This window comes from Dermochelys coriacea, chromosome 2 (assembly GCF_009764565.3).
Source record: "Dermochelys coriacea isolate rDerCor1 chromosome 2, rDerCor1.pri.v4, whole genome shotgun sequence".
Taxonomy (NCBI): domain Eukaryota; kingdom Metazoa; phylum Chordata; order Testudines; family Dermochelyidae; genus Dermochelys; species Dermochelys coriacea.
Genome location: NC_050069.1, coordinates 243,962,801 through 243,984,478, shown reverse-complemented (window position 1 = coordinate 243,984,478; position 21,678 = coordinate 243,962,801). Strand labels below are relative to the sequence as shown.

General features: G+C 44.2%; 1 protein-coding gene and 1 long non-coding RNA gene across 9 annotated transcripts in view; one reads left to right on the top strand and one right to left on the bottom strand.

Moving 5' to 3' along the window:
• Nucleotides 1-14,800, bottom strand: part of CCNY (cyclin Y) — a 240,744-nt gene extending 225,944 nt beyond the window's left edge. For 5 of the 8 annotated variants that reach the window (XR_006279466.1, XR_006279467.1, XM_043509576.1 and 2 more), the window contains exon 1: nt 13,890-14,695. Coding sequence is in view for 4 of the 8 variants with exons in the window: in XM_043509576.1 (XP_043365511.1) it covers nt 13,890-14,043 (154 nt within the window). In the remaining 4 variants the exon portion in view is untranslated. Of the gene's footprint in view, nt 1-13,889 lie in introns of all 8 variants that reach the window. The other 3 variants (XM_038388714.2, XM_038388719.2, XM_043509577.1) reach the window with 3 other exon arrangements.
• Nucleotides 14,801-18,189: 3,389 nt separating this feature from the next.
• The window catches only part of LOC122459041, a 33,756-nt gene continuing 30,267 nt past the window's right edge, over nt 18,190-21,678 (top strand). Inside the window, exon 1 of the long non-coding RNA XR_006279465.1 lies at nt 18,190-18,552. This is a non-coding gene — a long non-coding RNA (uncharacterized LOC122459041). The remainder of the gene's footprint in view (nt 18,553-21,678) is intronic.

Below are 21,678 nucleotides of genomic sequence, written 5' to 3'. Positions count from 1 at the left end.
ATCTGTTCCATCATGCATTTAGCTGTGAAACTGAGTATGTGTCCCAGACCTGAAGAAGAGCTCTGCGTAAGCTCGTCTTTCACCATCAGAAGTTGGTCCAATAAAAGATATTACCTCTCCCATCTAGTCTCTGTAATATACTGGTACTGACATGGCTACAACAACATTACATACACACTTGGAGCAGTGGTTCTCAAACTTATTTGATCATGCCTCTCCATGTCTGCAGCAATTTACACCCCCACTCACAGGCACACAAGTACATATACCTAGGGCCCTACTAATTTCACTGCTGTGAAAAAACATGAGACTGTGAAATCAGCCCTCCCCCATGAAATCTGATCTCCCCTGCTGCTGGGAGCCGAGGGCTCCTAGCTGCTAGTCCGGCTGCGCTGGGGAGGGACAAGAGTTGCCCTTCCCCTACACAGTCGCTCGTGGTGCAAAGATCAGACCACCTCCAAAGACAGCACAGAAATTAGGGTGCACTGCAGCAGCCCAGGCGCTGGGCTCCAGGCTTCCGTTTCCCCCTCCCTCCCTCCCACGGCTCCAGGCACTGAGCCCAAGGCTTCGTCCCCTGGGGGCTTCTGCCTCCCCCACACCACTCCAACTGGGGCAGCCTGGGCTCAGGGCTTCTGCGCCCCAGCTCACCGCTGCAGCCGGGGCTCGGGGCAGCCCAGGCTTGGAGTGTCCACCCCCCTGCCACTACAGCCAGGGCTCAGGGCAGTCCGAGCTCAAGGCTTCAGCCCCTGCCATTGCTGCTGGGAATCGGGGTGACCCGATGGGGCTTCTGCTCTGGGGCTTTTTCCAGGGCTGGGGCACCCATTTTTGGGGCTCCCCAAATTGGCAAGGAGTCCCTGCCTTAATCTGTCCCTGCCCTGGACTAGCAGCTACAAGCCCATGGCTGGAGCACTCCCAGCAGAACGGGGGGAGATCCTACCCACCTCTACCTCTGGGAACCTCCTCTTAACTACAGGAACCTGGGAGGGTGCTACCTTCAAAGCCCAGCTCTGAAGGCAACACAGAAATGAGGGTGGCCATCTTGAAACCCTCCTACAACAACTTTGCCAACACCCCTTCCCCGATCCCATTACAACACTGCAAAATTTCAGATGGAAACTGACCAATTTAAAAGCCTCTGGCTGTGAAATTGATCAGAATGGATGGTGAATTTGGTAGGACCATATATCGATTTTAAAAAATAATCGACATGAAACTCACTAAGGCACCAATTCAAACACAGCCAAGAATCCATTGTAACAAGAGTAAAAGCAAAACTGTGATTGTGGTCTATGTTTACAAGCAAATGTGCATACAGCTGTGACGGGATCCCCAGGGTATACCCTGGAACTGTGGGACCTCTGTGCCCCCTTCACTCTCCAGCCTGGGCTGTCTCTCACAAAATGTTATGCCAGTGACAAGCAGCAAAACTCCTCCAGGAGCTGTGATCATTCAGCCATGAACATGTGGAGCCCCACACCCAGCTAAACTGCATGAATGTTCCCTGAGCCCCATGAATCATACAGAGAGGCACCAGCACACCGCCCAAACCCTCAGCCTTGAACCCCAAAATATACCATCTTATGCTGCTCAAGACTCCCTTGGACAGTGCAAACTCATTAGTTGGTTTGCCACTTTGTCAAAGAAATGTGGACATGCACCAGCCTGTGTAATCTGAGATGGGATTCCCCAAGCATTTCAACCAAAGACCGTTTTAGGTAAAATACAAAAGCGATTTATTAACTACAGAAAGATAGATTTTAAGTGATTATAAGTAGCAGACAAAGACAAATCAGAGTTGGTTACATAAGAAATAAGGTTAAACCTTGCAGTCTAAATTCTACAGAAAGATTTGAATTAAACAAACAGTCTCTCACCCTAACATATTACAGGCAGCTTCACAGTTCTCAATTTGCAGGCTGAACACCCTTCCGAGGCTGGGACCAATCTCTCCAGTTCAAAGTCTGTGTCTTCCAGACAATCTTCCAGGTTTTGAGATGGGGGGGAAGGAGACAGGTTGAAAGTCACTGTGATGATGTCACTGTCCCTCTTTTACATGGTCTTTCAGCAGTTAGAAAGATCCTTGCTGTGACATGGATTAGGCTGCCCTCATTGCCTATGTGCCTCCTCTCAGAAATGTCGAGGAGAATGGATTCTTGGGCCACAATGCCTGTCTGGCCAGGGCTAGTTGTTCCTTTGCCCCGACTGAAAGGCCAGCTATGGGCGTCTCCTAACCTCACAACGTATTTCATTAACACACATGGCAATAATTCGTAACTTCACATACATTGATAGTACATACAACTCACCAGGATATTAAGATTCAACAGATCAAGACTTTTAAAATGATACCTCACAAGGCATACTTTGTACAAAACATATAATAATCATATGACCATAATCAATATGGGGGGTACAGTGTACTACTTTGAGGTACAGAGTATCACAACTGTGTCACAGCAAACGGATTAATGTACAGATGGCAATGACTTTGTATAATGCTATGCAACTTTAACAGAAATCCATCAAAATGCACAGCACCATATGAGGACCAGGAGGAATCAGCTTTGCTAGTTATTCATTGCTATGTTTGTTTGTTTTCCCCTAAAGCTTCTCATATGGCCCCAAAATATATTCCATGTTCCCACCAGGCAGCCTGCTCCCCAGTTTGAGAAACTCTGACCTAGAGGTACCAGTTGTCTAATTTTTAATGAAATCAGGGAATATCAGAAAAAACACTTTTGTGCAGAAGGCATAAAGAAGTAAAGCAGGAAATTTTCTTTATCTCCTGAATTGTTCCATAGTAAGGGAAATAAATATTGACTTGTTCATTTAGGAGGAAGGTTTTGTATTTTTACGGTCACCAGTTTCACCTGCAGCAAGGAAAGTTTTCCCCACAGAACAAGTAAAAAGTCATATAGAATTCATCCCATCTCTGAAAGTCAAAGTACTGATCCATATGACTTGGATCCCACTGTTGTCTTACTTCCCTCTCAATAAACAGAACAGAACTGGGAAAGGAGAGAGGACAACACCTCTACTCCCTACAAACAATTAAACTGTGCAGAAATGGAGAAACAAAACCCACAACCCATACTTTCCCAACACAAAATCACCACTTGCCCCACGCGCGCGCACACACGCACTTTTACAGTCTCTGTCATGCTCCCTAGAGACAGAGTGCAAGCAAGGAAATTTAGGGTTCTTTGATCAAGCACATCTCAATTTTTTATTTTTTTCTTCTCCTATGCAAGACCTGCAAAGCACAAACAACTGCTTCTCAACACCTGAAAGTAATAAATTCTTCCCTTCCCACAGAGAGAAGCAGGAATAATTATTCATAGTGCATTTCTATATCCATCAGAAGGCTGTGAAGAGATCTCATGAATGCAAGAACAATGGGGTAACGGTATCAAATACATCTCCTTGATGAAATACTAATGCACCATGGAAAGCACCACACTGGAAGCAAACTTGGTGTGACAGTGCCCCCCATAAGGCTTTATGGAAATAGGCTTATGAATATATGATATAACTGAAATATGTTCTATGCTACGTATGCCATGTAACATATCTATGTAAAGGTTATGATCTACTGAATCTATTAATCTTATTGTGTGCATATATCATTTTTGTATTCAAAGTTATGAATATTGGCCGTGTACTGGCTTGATTCCTAAATAACCTTAGTAGAGCATTTGGTCAGTTCCTGGAGAAAGGAATTTGCAAAGTTAAGTGCCCAATCAAGAAGCACTTAAGGAACAATGCATCTTGGAACGCTCCGATCCACAAAAGAAGTCTTCCTGGAGACAATCAAGATACCATGTGGGCAATGGCTTCTCCCTGTAAAAACTGAGAATCATGCATGGACATATGACTTGCCCAGGTGACTCCAGAACTCCCATCTTGGAGCTGGACTTTGCATAGGAGAGAGTCTCCACCCACAAGAGAAAGTCTATTTAAGCCTGTAGGAGACCCCTCCATTTTGTCTTCAGCTGGCTAAGGAGATAGCCTCTCCATCCCGAAGGATACCTGACAGAAACTGGAACAAAGGACAATAACTACAGGGGGTGTGAGTGATTGCCGGACCCGGACTAGAAGGTGATTAGTCTGTAGAAGGAAGCTTACTGGAATTGGTGAGGTTTTGTCTGTATTCAGTTTTATTAGACATAGACTTGCGGGTTTTATTTTGCTTGGTAATTCACTTTGTTCTATCTGTTACTACTTGGAACCACTTAAATCCTACTTTCTGTATTTAATAAAATCACTTTTTACTTATTCATTAACCCAGAGTATGTATTAATACTTGGGGGAGGAAACAGCTGTGCATACCTCTCTATCAATGTTATAGAGGTTGAACCATTTATGATTTTTTAAGGGTAAAATGGACTTATTCAGGATTTGGACCTCACTGGGAGTTGGACATCTAAGTGTCAAGGAGAGAAATACTTCTGCAAGCTGCTTTCAGTTAAACCTACAGCTGCTAGGGGATGTGGCTCAGACCTGGGTCTGTGTCTGCAGCAGGCTAGCAGGTCTGGCTCAAACCAGGGAGGGCACTAAAGTCCTAAGCTGCTAGGGCAGGAAAGCAGGGGCAGAAATAGTCTTGGCACAACAGGTGGCAGCTCCTAGGAGGTTTCTGTGATCCAACCCGTCACACTTGGGAGCAAAAGAGCAAATCAGTAGTACACCCAAGGTTCCACTAGCTGGAATACGGGCTCATCAGTTTCACACCATCAGATGGCAACAACGTGTGCTTTTACCAGTATTACTTACTTCACTGAGGAAACTGGTATAAACTGCTGGTTTAATCACCTCAATAGAGCCAAACTGCCGGTAATACCCACTAATGGCAAAAATGCTTGCATGACTAGACATTTTTTCAGTATGGCCCTCTTAACCTGCAGTCTGTTATCACGCGGTCGTGACAGCTTGACTCCCGACATCCACGCATAAACGGGTCTGCACTGTATTTTACACAGTGTGAATTAACTCACTTCCTGCAAATGACATGGGAGAAATGAGATTTTAGGCAGGCTTTGAACAAGGTGCTGGTACTCACTTGGCAAAGAGGGATCAAAAAGGAAAAAGGCACGAAGATGAGAGGGGGAGGGGAAAAAAACCAACACAAAAAGCAAGGAAAGCATCAACACTGGCATGAGTAGCAGAGTGCAATATAGGAGCCAAGCTCAGTGATGTAGGCCAGGACAGAATGGTGTAGGAGCTTGAAAGCAAACACAGTAGTTTTATTAAAGGCTAAGGTATCAGTGATACCTAGATGCATGACCTCCAAGAACAGTAGGTGCTGCAAGGTATACTGTTAGAAACTCAGTAAAAGACAAAGCTGTCTCTGAGCAAGTACTGAACCAGTGTTTCAGCACAAAGTTTACAGGTACTAAACTACACTGTTTTTCAAAAGAGATGCAAAAACAAAAGATCAGTCATTTACAGTAATTAAAAATCATATGGTCCATTTTTATAAGAGATGGGGAGGTGCTAATGAGAGCAAGATGACACTTTTAAAAACAGTTTAGTCTGTGGTATGCAAGATCAAGTACCTAAACGCTCCAAATTAAACTAAGACAGTGGCAAAATTGCTTTTGTGGGTCTGGGTCTATTCCTTCGTGAAACGATTTGGAATCCACCCCCACACTGTCACTAGATCCCAGTACCAACCAGTTAAAATTGTAGACATTTCAGGCCAAATTCTGCTATCAGTTATACCTGTGCAATTCTGTTGAGGTCAGTGAGATTGGAAAAATGAAAACGAGGGAAAGATACAATCCACCATTCACTCTGAAAGGAACATTCTCATTCAGTAAAACTTCATTAAGTAAACCAGACAGATTATAAAACCTTACTACACTTGGAGTTTTATACTTGGCAACATATAAAACTTGATAATTCTCACAGAGTCCAGCACACCTGAGGCACACTATGTAATCTTAATTCAGATGTTCTCACATGGCTACTACCCATTTTCACAAACAAACTGCTTTCATGGTGGATTGTTTTTCCAAGAATTTGTCTACCAGCTGCAGAAAAATTAACCCACCACAAAAAGTGTTGAATAGATTTATTATGGATGTAGTCACACAGAGTGCAGTTATCTGATCTGCAATTGGCAATTAAAAATGTGACCCAGCAACAATAGAACAATTTTGCAAGGTGGGGAAAGGAGGGGGGAACAGAGTAACTTCTTACAAGAAGTGTATTTCCTACCAAAAGCAAGTTATGATTAGCCCCTGCTCAATGAGCTCAGTCTTTGAGCTCAGTCGGTTTCAGGTTATGACAGTGGTCTCATACCATATATCCTTTGAGGTTATCCTCTCTCCACCGAAGCTCAATATACAAAGAGCCTACTGTGGGAAAAATCTGCGCCACCCAGGAAAATCAAGTCTGAGAGCCACCTTTTTCAGATCAGCAATCTCTCACTTTTTCACTAGTTAAGCTAACAGTGGATCTGACTGCATGACAACGGACATGCTGACATCATGTATGAAAGTAGTCAGACCACAGCTAATCTGTAATCTAAATTTCCTTTATTGAGCTAGCTTTTATGACAGCACCTAGCACCATAACACCTGAGCCCCTTAGAGTCCATTGTGCGATTTTCAAATCCAGAACCCCCACGTCCAAAGGGAATAAATGATCCAGCCCACATGTATTAATCAGACCAACAACCAAATACTACAACAATTTTAAAGTGGACAGTGTCTAGCAAAAGACTGGGCTTAAAAAAAAAAAAATCAGGTCATCTAAGTAATAACAGCAATTTACCAGATTGACATATTAAGTGATCTACTGTTTTCTCTTATATTTGTAGCTAGGATACTGCTAGGTAAGTCTCTTGATGAGCAACAGATAGAAAAATGAGTCATCCAAATTCATTAAGAAGTCCTTAGCCCAGTGGTTCCCACACTTGTTCCGCTGCTTGTGCGGGGAAAGCCCCAGCCAGGCTGGGCAGGTTTGTTTACCTGCTGCGTCCGCAGGTTCAGCCGATCGCGGCTCCCAGTGACCGCGGTTTGCTGCTCCAGACCAATAGGAGCTGCTGGAAGCAGCGCGGGCCAAGGGACATCCTGGGCACCGCTTCCAGCAGCTCCCATTGGCCTGGAGCAGCAAACCGCAGCCAGTGGGAGCTGCGATCGGCCGAACCTGCGGACGCAGCAGGTAAACAAACCAGCCTGACCCTCCAGGGGCTTTCCCCTGTACAAGCGGCGGAACAAGTCTGGGAATCACTGCCTTAGCCTATTGTGATAACTTTCCTGAAGCAAGATTTTAAAGGTTAAACCATTTCATAAACTTTAAATTTTCTATGAGCAATCAGTCATTAAAAAGAGTGGGCATCCTCCGAGCTCCATGTTAGAATTCCTCTTTTGCTTTTGGGTAGCATATAGCAGCAAAGCAGATAATCAGTTATCCTTACTGCCTCTGTCTGTGCCTGAAGATAATGGTCTTATTAATAGTGAAACTCAATGGATTCAACCTCTTCAGAAAAATATATTGTTGACTGATAATCAAAAAGGTGATTCTTGAAGCATTTCCACATGGCCATCACCCAGAAAAAACATTCAGAAAAGGAGTTTAGCCTTCTCACTTGAAAGTCTCTGAAAGAAGTTTGTTCCCAAACGTTTCCAAAATTCCCTTCACTTACAGACATGAAGAGTTCCTGATATCTTACAAAAATGATGCTTTTTGACAACACGGCATCAGGCAGGTATATCTGTAGGCCCAATCCTACATTTCTTACTCAGGCAGAACTTCCATTTAAGACAATGAGAGTCCCCTCCACTGCAAGAGCTGCATGATCAGATCCTCTAATTGCAATTCATTGGTACCTCGCTTCTGAGAGTTACCAAAAGAAACTACAGCATTTGCTCAAGCAACTCCCTGAAAAAGCACAAGAACAAATCTGCACAGACACACACCTATAACCCCGACCTGGAGTATTCTATCTGCTACCCAAGATCCATAAACCTGGAAATCCTGGATGCCCCATCATCTCAGGCATTGACACCCTGACAGCAGGATTGTCTGGCTATGTAGACTCCCTCCTCAGGCCCTACGTTACCAGCACTCCCAGCTATCTTCGAGACACCACTGACTTCCTGAGGAAACTACAGTCCATTGGTGACCTTCCTAAAAACCCCATCCTAGTCACCATGGATGTAGAAGCCCTCTACACCAACATTCCACACAAAGATGGACTACAAGCCATCAGGAACAGTATCCCCGATACTGTCACGGCTAACCTGGTGGCTGAACTTTGTGACTTTGTCCTCACCCATAACTATTTCACATTTGGGGACAATGTGTACCTTCAAATCAGTGGCACTGCCATGGGTACCCGCATGGCCCCACAGTATGCCAACATTTTTATGGCTGACTTAGAACAACGCTTCCTCAGCTCTCGTCCCCTAATGCCCCTACTCTACTTGCGCTACATTGATGACATCTTCATCATCTGGACCCATGGAAAAGAAGCCCTTGAGGAATTCCACCAGGATTTCAACAATTTCCCTCCCACCATCAACCTCAGCCTGGACCAGTCCACACAAGAGATCCACCTCCTGGACACTACGGTGCTAATAAGCGATAGTCACAAACACCACCCTATATCGGCAACCTACTGACCGCTATTCCTACCTACATGCCTCTAGCTTTCATCCAGATCATAACACACAATCCATTGTCTACAGCCAAGCTCTACGATATAACCGCATTTGCTCCAACCCCTCAGACAGAGACGAACACCTACAAGATCTCTATCATGCAGTCCTACAACTACAATACCCACCTGCTGAAGTGAAGAAACAGATTGACAGAGCCAGAAGAGTACCCAGAAGTCGCCTACTACAGGACAGGTCCAACAAAGAAAACAAGAGGACGCCACTAGCCATCACCTTCAGCCCCCAACTAAATCCTCTCCAACGCATCATCAAGGATCTACAACCTATCCTGAAGGACGACCCATCACTCTCACAGATCTTGGGAGACAGGCCAGTCCTTGCTTACAGACAGCCCCCCAATCTGAAGCAAATACTCACCAGCAACCACACACCACACAACAGAACCACTAACCCAGGAACCTATCCTTGCAACAAAGCCCGTTGCCAACTCTGTCCACATATCTATTCAGGGGATACCATCATAGGGCCTAATCACATCAGCCACACTATCAGAGGCTCGTTCACCTGCGCATCTACCAATGTGATATATGCCATCATGTGCCAGCAATGTCCTTCTGCCATGTACATTGGTGAAACTGGACAGTCTCTTTCTAAAAGAATGAATGGACACAAGTCAGACGTTAAGAATTATAACATTCAAAAACCAGTTGGAGAACACTTCAATCTCTCTGGTCACTCGATCAGAGACCTAAGAGTGGCTATCCTTCAACAAAAAAGCTTCAAAAACAGACTCCAACAAGAGACTGCTGAATTGGAATTTAACTTGCAAACTGGATACAATTAACTTAGGCTTGAATAGAGACTGGGAATGGATGAGTCATTACACAAAGTAAAACTATTTCCCCATGGTATTTCTCCCTCCCACCCCACCCCCCACTGTTCCTCTGATATTCTTTTAGAGTAGCAGCCATGTTCGTTTCTTTTTGCGAATACAGACTGAGTACCCGTGGCACCTTAGAGACTAACAAATTTATTAGAGCATAAGCTTTCGTGAACTACAGCTCACTTCATCGGATGCATTTGCATCCGATGAAGTGAGCTGTAGCTCACGAAAGCTTATGCTCTAATAAATTTGTTAGTCTCTAAGGTGCCACGGGTACTCCGTTTCTTTTTTCTGATATTCTTGTTAACTGCTGGAATTAGCCTACCTTGCTTGTCACCATGCAAGGTTTTCCTCCTTCCCCCCCACCCCCGCTGCTGGTGATGGCTCATCTTAAGTGATCATTCTCCTTACAGTGTGTATGATAAACCCATTGTTTCATGTTCTCTGTGTGTGTGTATATAAATCTCTCCTCTGTTTTTTCCACCAAATGCATCCGATGAAGTGAGCTGTAGCTCACGAAAGCTTATGCTCTAATACATTTGTTAGTCTCTAAGGTGCCACAAGTACTCCTTTTCTTTTTGTGAATGCAGACTAACACGGCTGCTACTCTGAAACCTAGCATTTGCAATGGTTTCAGTACAAAGCACAGAACCATTAGCAAACCTCAAAAGGTTCTGTTTGCACAGGCTCTCAAGAGTTAATTTATTTACTGGAACCAGTTTCTTCAACGAAATTAGGCTGGAAACTATAAGAGAAGAATCTCTTTCACAAGATATCCATAGCTTCTACTTAGCCTGGAAATGCCACAATAATCAGTTCTCTCACTGTATTTCAGCATTTCCATTTTGGTCCTGCCCTAGACCAAAGCATGCAATGATGCAGGGAACAGACAGGTGAGAGGTTATATTTTTCAAACCTTAGTAACAAATTAAGATTGGTTTAAGGATGGGAGAAGGTTTAGGGTAGTTTTATTTTACAAAAGTTGCTTTGCCCAACCCTAAAAGGTAGAGTTCTATAAATCTCGATTAACACAAGAGGACTGAAGGCAGACTTGAAGGTAGAGGACAACAACAACTCATTCTACTCACCATAATGTGTAATTCCTGAAAGCGCAATTTATAACTAGTATTTGTGTGAGGAAAAAACAAAAAAATAGTGCTAGTGAATTAGCATTTCCAGAACTTGAACGTCACTGTCAAACATACTGTATTTGACAGTGATGCTCTCGCTGCAGTAACAGGTAGTGAGAAACACAGGTTAAAAAACAAAGTGGCAAAGTACCCAAACTGTTTATTTACAGTGGTACCACCAGATTTGTTTTGTTTGTTTTTTTTTCAAAGCAATATCCAATTCTTGAAGAGCTAAATAGCTCAAGAATATTTCACAGATTTTAGATATTTTGTAGGATGCTTGAAGAATCAAGACCTTCTATTCTCTCCACACACACACACAAAGAATTGACCACAGTATTGTTCCATGTAAATTTTTTCAAGTTATTGAAAAGCAGTAGAAATATTATTACAGTGCACTATTGGTTGTTTTTTTTTCCATTGTGTCACCACAGGTATCTGTTTGCCATGTAGTTTCAAGCCAACAAAAACGTACCCAGTCTCAGGAAATAAGATTCCAGAAAAAGACATCTTATTACATTTAATAATCAGTCTATCATCTTTGACCAAAGACCTCCAGTGGATCTGACTGCAACACAACAGATATGCAAAAGTGTCTATTTCAAATTACTATTTTATCCATAATATCCCCAATTGTGTTCAACGAAGAAACACTAACTCGTTCTTCGTCAGTCTCCTCAATAAAAACTGAGGCCTCTGACCCTATACCTAATCAGTATCATACAGAGGAGCAAGATTTGAGCCAACAGCAAGGCAAGGGAGACAAAACCACAAAATTTGTTGTATGCTCTTAGAGTTGAAGGCAACTCCCCCACCTGAGAACTTAACTTCATTTGCCATAGTGCTGAGCCTGATGAAACAGAGATAGATAGTATTTATTTTCTATGTTCCACTGGTAAAGCACAGGGTCCTTTAACTGACAAGAATTTATTAGGACAGAGACAACATGCACACATGTCCCATCAGTGCTTCCATTCATGGAGTACTATTACTGATCTGAAAATTGGTCTCACTCATTGGTCCTCAAGCAGGGGTATGTGTATCCTTGGGGATACGCAGAGGTCTTTCAGGGGGTACATCAACTCATCTACATATTTGCCTAGTTTTACAACAGGCTACATAAAAAGTATTAGTGTAGTCAGTACAAATTAAAATTTCATACAATTTGTTTATACTGCTCTATATACTATTCACTAAAATGTAAGTACAATATCTATATACCAACTGATTTATTTTATAATTATATGGTAAAAATTAAAAAGCAGATTTTCATTAATAATGTGCTGTGACATGTATTTTCAGGTCTAATTTTGTGAGAGAATATTTTAAGTGAGGTGAAACTTGTGGTATACAAGACAAATCAGACGCTTCAAAAGGGGTACAGTAGTCTGGAAAGGTTGAGCACCACTGGTCTAACCAAACCATGAAGAGAATGCTTGGCAAAAAGTAAGTTTACAAGGAAAGACATTTAGAATTTTCTGCATTGTCACCACATTTTAAAAAACAACTCCCCAACCCTCAAAAAAACCCAAACCTCTCACTTAAAACTATAGAGCAAGACCTGTTCCTACTGATGTGAAACATGACTAGATATTATCCATACCATCATGCAAAATGGTGTTCACTGCCAACCTGGACAACACTGGTGTTACAAGGATCATTCATTCACAGGTCAACAACTGGTTGGGAAATCTTCCCCAATTTTCTCAAACCTGACCATTACACTTTTTTTTTTTTTTTTTTTTTTTGAACAGTTCCATTTTTCTACAGTGGAAACAAAAATGTCTTAAAGACAAGAATCATAATTCCAGAATGTAACTTAATTAAAAGAAATAATCGTCATCTGAGGTAAAATTACTCTATTATTAAGAATAAAGTTAAAACGAAGTCTGCAATTGATCACATAATCTATGAAAAAAATGTTGAAAAAAATTAAGTGTGTGCCAATGTGACTTTTTTGGCTTTCTACCAAAGGCAATTCACATCAAACTATGAGAAAGTTCATGTTTTACCACTTAAGTTTTAGAACTAACTAACTATGTCAGCTAATCAGAAACTAGTTTATACTTAAACATTAAAATCACACCTAAGAATAGGCCAGGCTCTAATTAACCAGAGCACACAAAAGGATTTTGGTCATTACTAAGTCAATGACAATAAAGTTTTTCCAATAATACTGTAGAAAGAGAATATTCATCACTCCATTGTACCAATGCCTCATCATCAGTATAATGGAAGGAAATAAGTCACTGGAACTGAAGGTTGTTACAAGATTAATTCCTCCCACTTCCATAACTATCTAGATTTTTCCTTTATGTTTTATCCCCCAACCAGGATGGGCTTTGGCATACACATAGCAACAGATGACCAGTTGAGACCATGGACCATCTTTGTTCAGGAAATTCAGGTGGGCCAAAATGCACTTGTGAAATTCGAACATTTGAGGGGATTGGGTCTGGAAGCTGTGGACCAGTATAAACAGTGTCACATCAGTAGTCCATGATGGGTGAGAGGGCAAATACACACAAAGATCTTGAAAGTATGGTCTGGGGTAAATAGCACTCCAGCCTTTATTCAATGCTATGGTGGGAGAACCATACAGGCCTCAAATCAGAAGAAAGGGCATATAAACAATGCCGTATCACAATGTGCATGGCAAGAATTCACACAAGGATCCTAACACTGTGTACCACATACCTGCACAGGTGGAATCCACACTACGGTTATGGGGTGCCGGTGGGGATAAATAGAGCTACATCATGACATATTAGTATGGGGTAAATAATGCTGCATTGTGCTCTACAGGTATAGGGCACCCAAAGGCCTCGAAATTGTGGATGGAGGCATAAAACCCCAACAAACCCTCTGTCTCACTATATATTCTGCAATCACCAAAAGACCCAGGGAAAAAAACTGGAAGAGGAGGGGAAAGAAGAGATTCCCTCGGGGGACAGAAGTGATTAAACACCGAGAGGCAAGGAAGAGGCGATGGGAGTTCCCAAGGTGTTTGGGGAAGGAGGGCTGGGGGTTTCCATGTTTCCCCCCTTGAGCAGGACAGCAGCGTGTCCCCCACTTGGCCATTCCTGTGCTTGGGGGAGATGCATTTCCCGGGGGGGGGGTGCCCCTGGGGCTGGAGAGAGAGAGAGAGAGAGAGAGGGGATTTCCCCGGCCCAGCGGGGCTGTGGGGGGATTTCCCCGGCTGCCCTCCCTGCGGGGAGCTCCCCATCCCAGCAGCCCCCACACCGCGCTTACCGTCTATGTTCTCCCGGTCGCTGATGTGCTGCAGGTTGCAGCCGGTGTCCTCGCGGCTCAGCTCGGGCTCCGGGCGGTAGGACTCGAGCCGGGAGTGCGCATTCCTGCGGAGCTTGGGGCTGGAGGAGACGCAGCAGGAGGTGGTGTTGCCCATTTTCCTTCGCCGCCGGGCCAGGCGCGGCAGGATGCGGGGGGGGGGGGCGGGGGGAGCCCGTCACCAGCGGGGGCGAGAAGCCATGGGCAGCAGCGGAGAAAACAACAAGCAGGAGAGGAAGAGGCGGCGGCGGCCGCTCCCTCCAGCCGCACTCCCCGGCTGGTGCCCACGGCGGCTCATCCAAGAAGCCGTGCCCCGAGCAGGTCCAGCCCAGCGGAGGGCGCAGCAGCTAAATCATCCTGCCCGGGCAGGTAGGGCACAAGCCGGCTAAGCCTGGGGCGGGCACGGCCCCATTGCCAGCGGCGGAGCGGGCGCGCTCCTCCTCCCAAGGCGCGGGCTGGATCCACTCCCCCGGCGCACACGGCGGCGGCGGCGGCACCGCAGCCTCCCAGGCTGCCCGTGCAAAAACGGTTCCGGTTCAAGCGGGTGGCAACATCTGCCCGCCGGGCTGCGAAGAGAGACACGGGGCGCGTGCAGCGGCTCCGCCCGCTCCCGGGGTGCGCCCCGCTGGGCCGCTGCTGCTGCGACTCGGGAGAGGGGAAGCCCCAGGCGCAGGGCTGTGGCCCCTCCCCCGGCGGCGGCGGCTGCCCTGGAAGGGAACAGAGCGGGGGGGGAGGGGGGAGCAGCTCATGGGCGGCCCGCGCCTGCCCGTTGCGCCGCTACACACCCGCCCCGCCCGGCGCCGGAACCTCGCGATGGGAGGGCTCGAGGCTCCGCCCCTAGGCCCCGCCCCTTCCCCCTAGGCCCCGCCCCCGACCCGCCAGGTTGCGGGAAGAGCCCCCCCGGGACGCTCCGGCCTCCCCCCAGCGCCTTGGGCGGCTCTTTCTGCGCCCGAGGTCCGGTCTGGCGGGGCCGGGCTTTTTGGCGAGGGCAGACTCGAACCCGCCCCAGCCTCATACGCCGGGGCGGCTGGCGGGGGCAGCGCTTGGGGGCGGGAGTGATTCCCGCCGCCGCCGCGCTTCCCTTTCTCCCCCGCTTCCCTCCATTCTCCGCCCTGTCTGTCTCGCTCACCCCCTCTCCGCTTCTCCCTCCCACCGTCACATTCATTCCCCCCGCGCAGAGCTCCTGCGCCTGCTGCTTCTCCTCTCCAAAGCAAGAATCAGCGCCCCCACCACTGCACGGTTTTTTCCCCCCTTCCCTTATTTCTTGCTGATTCTTTCCTGGCCCAAAGGGGGCTTCGGGGGCGCTGGAACTGGGGGTGCCCCAGCAGCACCCCCGGCTTTAAGTTACAGTGTTGCTCAGCGCGTGCCAGCGGCCCATTGTAACAAATGGTCCCCGCGCCCCTGGAGAGGCTTTTAGGTTTGCTGCTGGAAATGCCGGGGTTCGAACCCAAGTGCCCACGGGGCGGGGTGTCCTGATATAGGCAGGGTTCAGAGTAGCAGCCGTGTTAGTCTGTATTCGCAAAAAGAAAAGGAGGACTTGTGGCACCTTAGAGACTAACAAATTTATTAGAGCATAAGCTTTCGTGAGCTACAGCTCACTTCATATAGACAGTCATGGTTCGTTCATGGGCACGGTTTAACAGTTGCTTCAGAAGTTTAATTCCCTTGTGGGTTTAATTTTTAAAAGCTTTCTTTAAAAATACAGTAATTCTATGATGTCTTTAAATGAACCACAGAACAAATTGAAAGTAAAAGAGATGGGCCAGCCAGACAGTCCAGTGAGGCACAGAGCTGGAGGTTGAGTATGGGAGTGAATCAGGACTAGGGGGCAGGTTTGACAGCACCGAAATCACACAGTTTGTTCTTGTGCTATTTTTGTCCCAAATGACAGAAAACTCACAAGAGCCTCTGTATTCTTAAAATGTCATTTCCATTCAAATCTCAATCAGAAAATAGGCCCTTTATAATTTATTGTTGATCAAACTATAAGGGCTGGCCACCTAATCCAAATTACACCCTCTGCCTGTCCACCTTGCAACAGGCATTCACCAATGACAAGTAGGAAACTTTCTTTGGCAAATGGTATTCTAAGCCATCAGTTTCTTAGGTATTAATTCGCATAAAATTGTTTCTAGCCCTGAAGGTGACAAAGATAACCTTCCAAACATGAAGTGAGTGTAACCAATGCAGTGCTGTCTTCCTACCATCCGTTGTCTCTATATTCATAGCTTTCCCAAACAGCAGAGTGACTACTCTCGGTTTCAGTGCTACGCAAGACAGAGATTGTGCTTTATATGAATTATTGTTTATTGATTGCTGTGCTGAGTGTTTAATACAAATTAATTGTAGATTTCCAAATGTTATTTATTTTTTTAAACATTGCAATATTTTAAGCCAATCTCATGATTTTTGGAGGCCTGATTCATGATTGTTGAACACTTTGATTGCCAACATTGGTAGAAGAAACCTATACTTCTTGGGTTATGAAAAGAGTTTTGTCTTGTGGCTTTATACTGTGGTGGCTCAAAACAGTAGTCTCATGAGATTTGGTACTGTTCCTAAAACCTCAACTCCTGGAATCATGTGATTACATGAGAGTTTCAGTTTTCATCCTTTAAAAAGTACATTTCTCGACCTCATAGTTTCATAAAAATTTTTGATAACATGCTCTAAGGCACCCTAGAGGCTCAGAAACCAGAAAGCAGAGGAAAAGAATCCATTTTTTTAAAAGTAAATCTCATCTTTCAGCCAATTACAATTTTATGAGGCCTGACTCATATTTGAATGCTTGAGGTTGACAATATTGCAGTAGCACCCAAAAAGGTGTGTAACCTTTATAAATGCACAACTTTTGATGAGTTATTTGTTTACTTACCCATGGCTGTTTGTACTTTACTTTAGTAACACATATTAATGGGAGCATCTTTTCTATTTTCTTCCATTGGGAGTGAATGTGTGAGTTTCATCCAAAGAAACAGAAATTAAAACTTTTTGTTTTCTTTTTTTAGGAAAAGTGTTAGCTTGTGCACTGTAATGTCTAGTAGTTCTTTCCGTCACTAGCCAGGTGTCACAGTGACTGAGCTAACTACCTCTCATTCCTCCTGGTATTGTCAAGTGCACCCACCTTTCAGACTCAAACCTGTAACTATCATCTGGCTTAGGTGGAATCATACAATTTTCCCACTCACAGACCAGGCCCTGGGGTAAAATAAAGTCCTTGCAGTCCTCTGGTAAAAAGAAAAGGAGTACTTGTGGCACCTTAGAGACTAACAAATTTATCTGAGCATAAGCTTTCGTGAGCTACAGCTCACTTCATCGGATGCATTTGGTGGAAAATACAGTGGGGAGATTTATATACACACACAGAGAACATGAAACAATGGGTTTTATCATACACACTGTAAGGAGAGTGATCACTTAAGATGAGCTATTACCAGCAGGAAGTGGGGGCGGGGGGGGAGGAAAACCTTTTATGGTGATAATCAAGGTGGGCCATTTCCAGCAGTTAACAAGAACGTCTGAGGAACAGTGGGGGGTCGGGGGAAGGAGAAATAACATGGGGAAATAGTTTTACTTTGTGTAATGACCCATCCACTCCCAGTCTCTATTCAAGCCTAAGTTAATTGTATCCAGTTTGCAAATTAATTCCAATTCAGCAGTCTCTCCTTGGAGTCTGTTTCTGAAGTTTTTTTGTTGAAGGAGAGCCACTCTCAGGTCTGTAATCAAGTGACCAGAGAGACTGAAGTGTTCTCCGACTGGTTTTTGAAAGTTATAATTCTTGACGTCTGATTTGTGTCCATTTATTCTTTTACGTAGAGACTGTCCAGTTTGACCAATGTACATGGCAGAGGGACATTGCTGGCACATGATGACATATATCACATTGGTAGATGCGCAGGTGAACGAGCCTCTGATAGTGTGGCTGATGTGATTAGGCCCTATGATGGTGTCCCCTGAATAGATATGAGGACAGAGTTGGCAACAGGCTTTGTTGCAAGGATAGGTTCCTGGGTTAGGTATTCTTATCTGGGAAGCCAGTGGGTTACCTTCCTGTACACACCCATTGAATTTGAGCATTATAGGCATATAATAAACATTCCACTATCCCCCAATATACTATAATTTTCCCTCACTAACAATTATTACATAACAGTATTCATAACATTATGACATATTAGTTCATTTCTGGCACACTAGGTTCTTTGTATAACTTTATATATTATATGTGTTTTCGTCTATAACACTAAGAAACTTTGGCCAAAAACAAGCACTTATAAAAAGGTAGCTAAATAAACAAAACAGAAATATTTCACAGACATACATCTAGCCATACATGCTAGTAACTAACAGAGTGTATTCACTCTTGCTAATCTGTTTCTCTTGGCGCTTAAGTAAATGCAACGTCTGCTGCAGGAGATATGCCATTAAATGCAATGGGCTGGATTCATCCCTTCAATGAGAGTGTCTCAGCACCTTTTAAAAACAGTTTTATTTGCATGTGTAAATCTGGAGTTAGGCACCTAACCTGAGGCATCCACTTCTGTCTCCTCTTGCATCTATTAGAATTGAATACAAAATTCCTACTAGATAAGAAGGAAGACAGAAAAATCAGAAGTTGTTATTGGAGGTGAGTTTTGAAACAATTAAAACACTGATATATTTTTAAACTAGACATTTAAAAAGCAGCCTTTAAAAATGTATAAGACATTTTGAACAAATTAATGTAATTTTCTCTTTTCCTATTTGATTACTTGTGTTCTCAATTTTATCTTGACTTGTATTCTTCTTGGTTTCACCCTCAAATCTCACTTAGTTGGCAGTCTGTTGATAAAAGAGGCTGGTGCTACATTATGTATTTAAAAGATAATGTCAAGGGAAGAGAACATTGCCACAGGATAATGGACTCCTGCGGGTGCTACACAAGAGCTGAACCCAAAACACCTGTGAAATAAATGTCAAAAAGATATTCTTGGATGTTCAATTATAATGACTTTATTTTAGTGACATCAAATGCATGATGCAAATCTTATTATTTGATAGATCTTGGTACAGTAAAGTCAGAGCTGCTCCCTGTACCATTATTAACTTGGTTAAGTTCCATTGACTTCAAAGGAAGATCTGTTGTGTGCTTCATTTGATCAGAGATCAGCATGAACTTCTTTCTTCTGTGAACAGCTCTATTCTGCCTACTGCAGAACAACCATAAAGCCCCTCAACACTAGGCCCAGGCCTTTGAAGATTGACCTGCTTGGAGCTTACTAGGCTTATATGGCACTTACTCCGGCATAACTACACAGCTTATCCCACAGGAAAGGGAGTGGGCTTCAATAATGAGGGTTACTGTCAAGTTATAAAGATGGAACCCATCGGGGTTCATAAGGTTTGATCTCTGAGATCTTCCTATAACATTCATGAAAACTTGTAAATGATTGGGACAGTCTGAGGTGGATCATTGTACTGCTTAAAATAAGAAGTCTTTTGACTCCAGGTACCACTGTTGATGTACAAGAATGTGGAAGATAGTTTTTAATCCAAAATCATTTTCAGTCTGTACAATAAATTACATGGGAGACAGATGTGAAAAAGTAGGAATGCATTATAAATAATAGACTGGTAGCAACCATATCTTTTAAAATGGATTACATTTTCCAGGCTCATAATTTACATCTGGAAAAAAAAATTAGCTAGAACAGAAACTTCCGTCATACAACTTCCATCCCCACTCTGCCCTCTAATGGCTAACAGAGGTCCTACTTGCAATAAAATGTGAAAATTTTATCCCCAGAGCAAAGCTTTATAAACTCTTGAAAATAAAAGTTAAAAGTGAAACTTTTTGTCATCTCTTAACTAAGACAAGACAATTTGATCATCATTCAATTTCAGTAATGGAAAGAATTTTTGAAATGCTTCATTTATATGGTATAATTTCTTCAGTCTCTGTTTCAGAGTAGCAGCCATGTTAATCTGTATTCGTAAAAAGAAAAGGAGTACTTATGGCACCTTAGAGACTAACAAATTTATTAGAGCATAAGCTTTCGTGAGCTACAGCTCACTTCATCGGATGCATTTGGTGGAAAAAACAGAGGAGAGATTTATATACACATACATAGAGAACATGAAACAATGGGTTTATCATACAAACTGTAAGGAGAGTGATCACTTAAGATGAGCCATCACCAGCAGCAGGGGGGGGAAAGGAGGAAAACCTTTCATGGTGACAAGCAAGGTAGGCTAATTCCAGCAGTTAACAAGAATATCAGAGGAACAGTGGGGGGGTGGGGTGGGAGGGAGAAATACCATGGGGAAATAGCAAAAAGAAAAGGAGTACCTGTGGCACCTTAGAGACTAACAAATTTATTAGAGCATAAGCTTTCGTGAGCTACAGCTCACTTCATCGGATGCATTTGGTGGAAAAACATGGGGAAATAGTTTTACTTTGTGTAATGACTCATCCATTCCCAGTCTCTATTCAAGCCTAAGTTAATTGTATCCACAAAAAGAAAAGGAGTACTTGTGGCACCTTAGAGATTATTGCTCGGGCATGTAGGAAAGATATCAGGAGGGCCAAATCGCACCTGGAGCTGCAGCTAGCAAGAGATGTCAAGAGTAACAAGAAGGGTTTCTTCAGGTATGTTGGCAACAAGAAGAAAGCCAAGGAAAGTGTGGGCCCCTTACTGAATGAGGGAGGCAAGCTAGTGACAGAGGATGTGGAAAAAGCTAATGTACTCAATGCTTTTTTTGCCTCTGTTTTCACTAACAAGGTCAGCTCCCAGACTGCTGTGCTGGGCAACACAAAATGGGGAAGAGATGGCCAGCCCTCTGTAGAGATAGAGGTGGTTAGGGACTATTTAGAAAAGCTGGACGTGCACAAGTCCATGGGGCCGGACGAATTGCATCCGAGAGTGCTGAAGGAATTGGCGGCTGTGATTGCAGAGCCCTTGGCCATTATCTTTGAAAACTCGTGGCGAACGGGGGAAGTCCCGGATGACTGGAAAAAGGCTAATGTAGTGCCCATCTTTAAAAAAGGGAAGAAGGAAGATCCTGGGAACTACAGGCCGGTCAGCCTCACCTCAGTCCCTGGAAAAATCATGGAGCAGGTCCTCAAAGAATCAATCCTGAAGCACTTAGAGGAGAGGAAAGTGATCAGGAACAGTCAGCATGGATTCACCAAGGGAAGGTCATGCCTGACTAATCTAATCGCCTTTTATGATGAGATTACTGGTTCTGTGGATGAAGGGAAAGCAGTGGATGTATTGTTTCTTGACTTTAGCAAAGCTTTTGACACGGTCTCCCACAGCATTCTTGTCAGCAAGTTAAGGAAGTATGGGCTGGATGAATGCACTATAAGGTGGGTAGAAAGCTGGCTAGATTGTCGGGCTCAACGGGTAGTGATCAATGGCTCCATGTCTAGTTGGCAGCCGGTGTCAAGTGGAGTGCCCCAGGGGTCGGTCCTGGGGCCCGTTTTGTTCAATATCTTCATAAATGATCTGGAGGATGGTGTGGATTGCACTCTCAGCAAATTTGCGGATGATACTAAACTGGGAGGAGTGGTAGATACGCTGGAGGGGAGGGATAGGATACAGAAGGACCTAGACAAATTGGAGGATTGGGCCAAAAGAAATCTAATGAGGTTCAATAAGGATAAGTGCAGGGTCCTGCACTTAGGATGGAAGAATCCAATGCACCGCTACAGACTAGGGACCGAATGGCTCGGCAGCAGTTCTGCGGAAAAGGACCTAGGGGTGACAGTGGA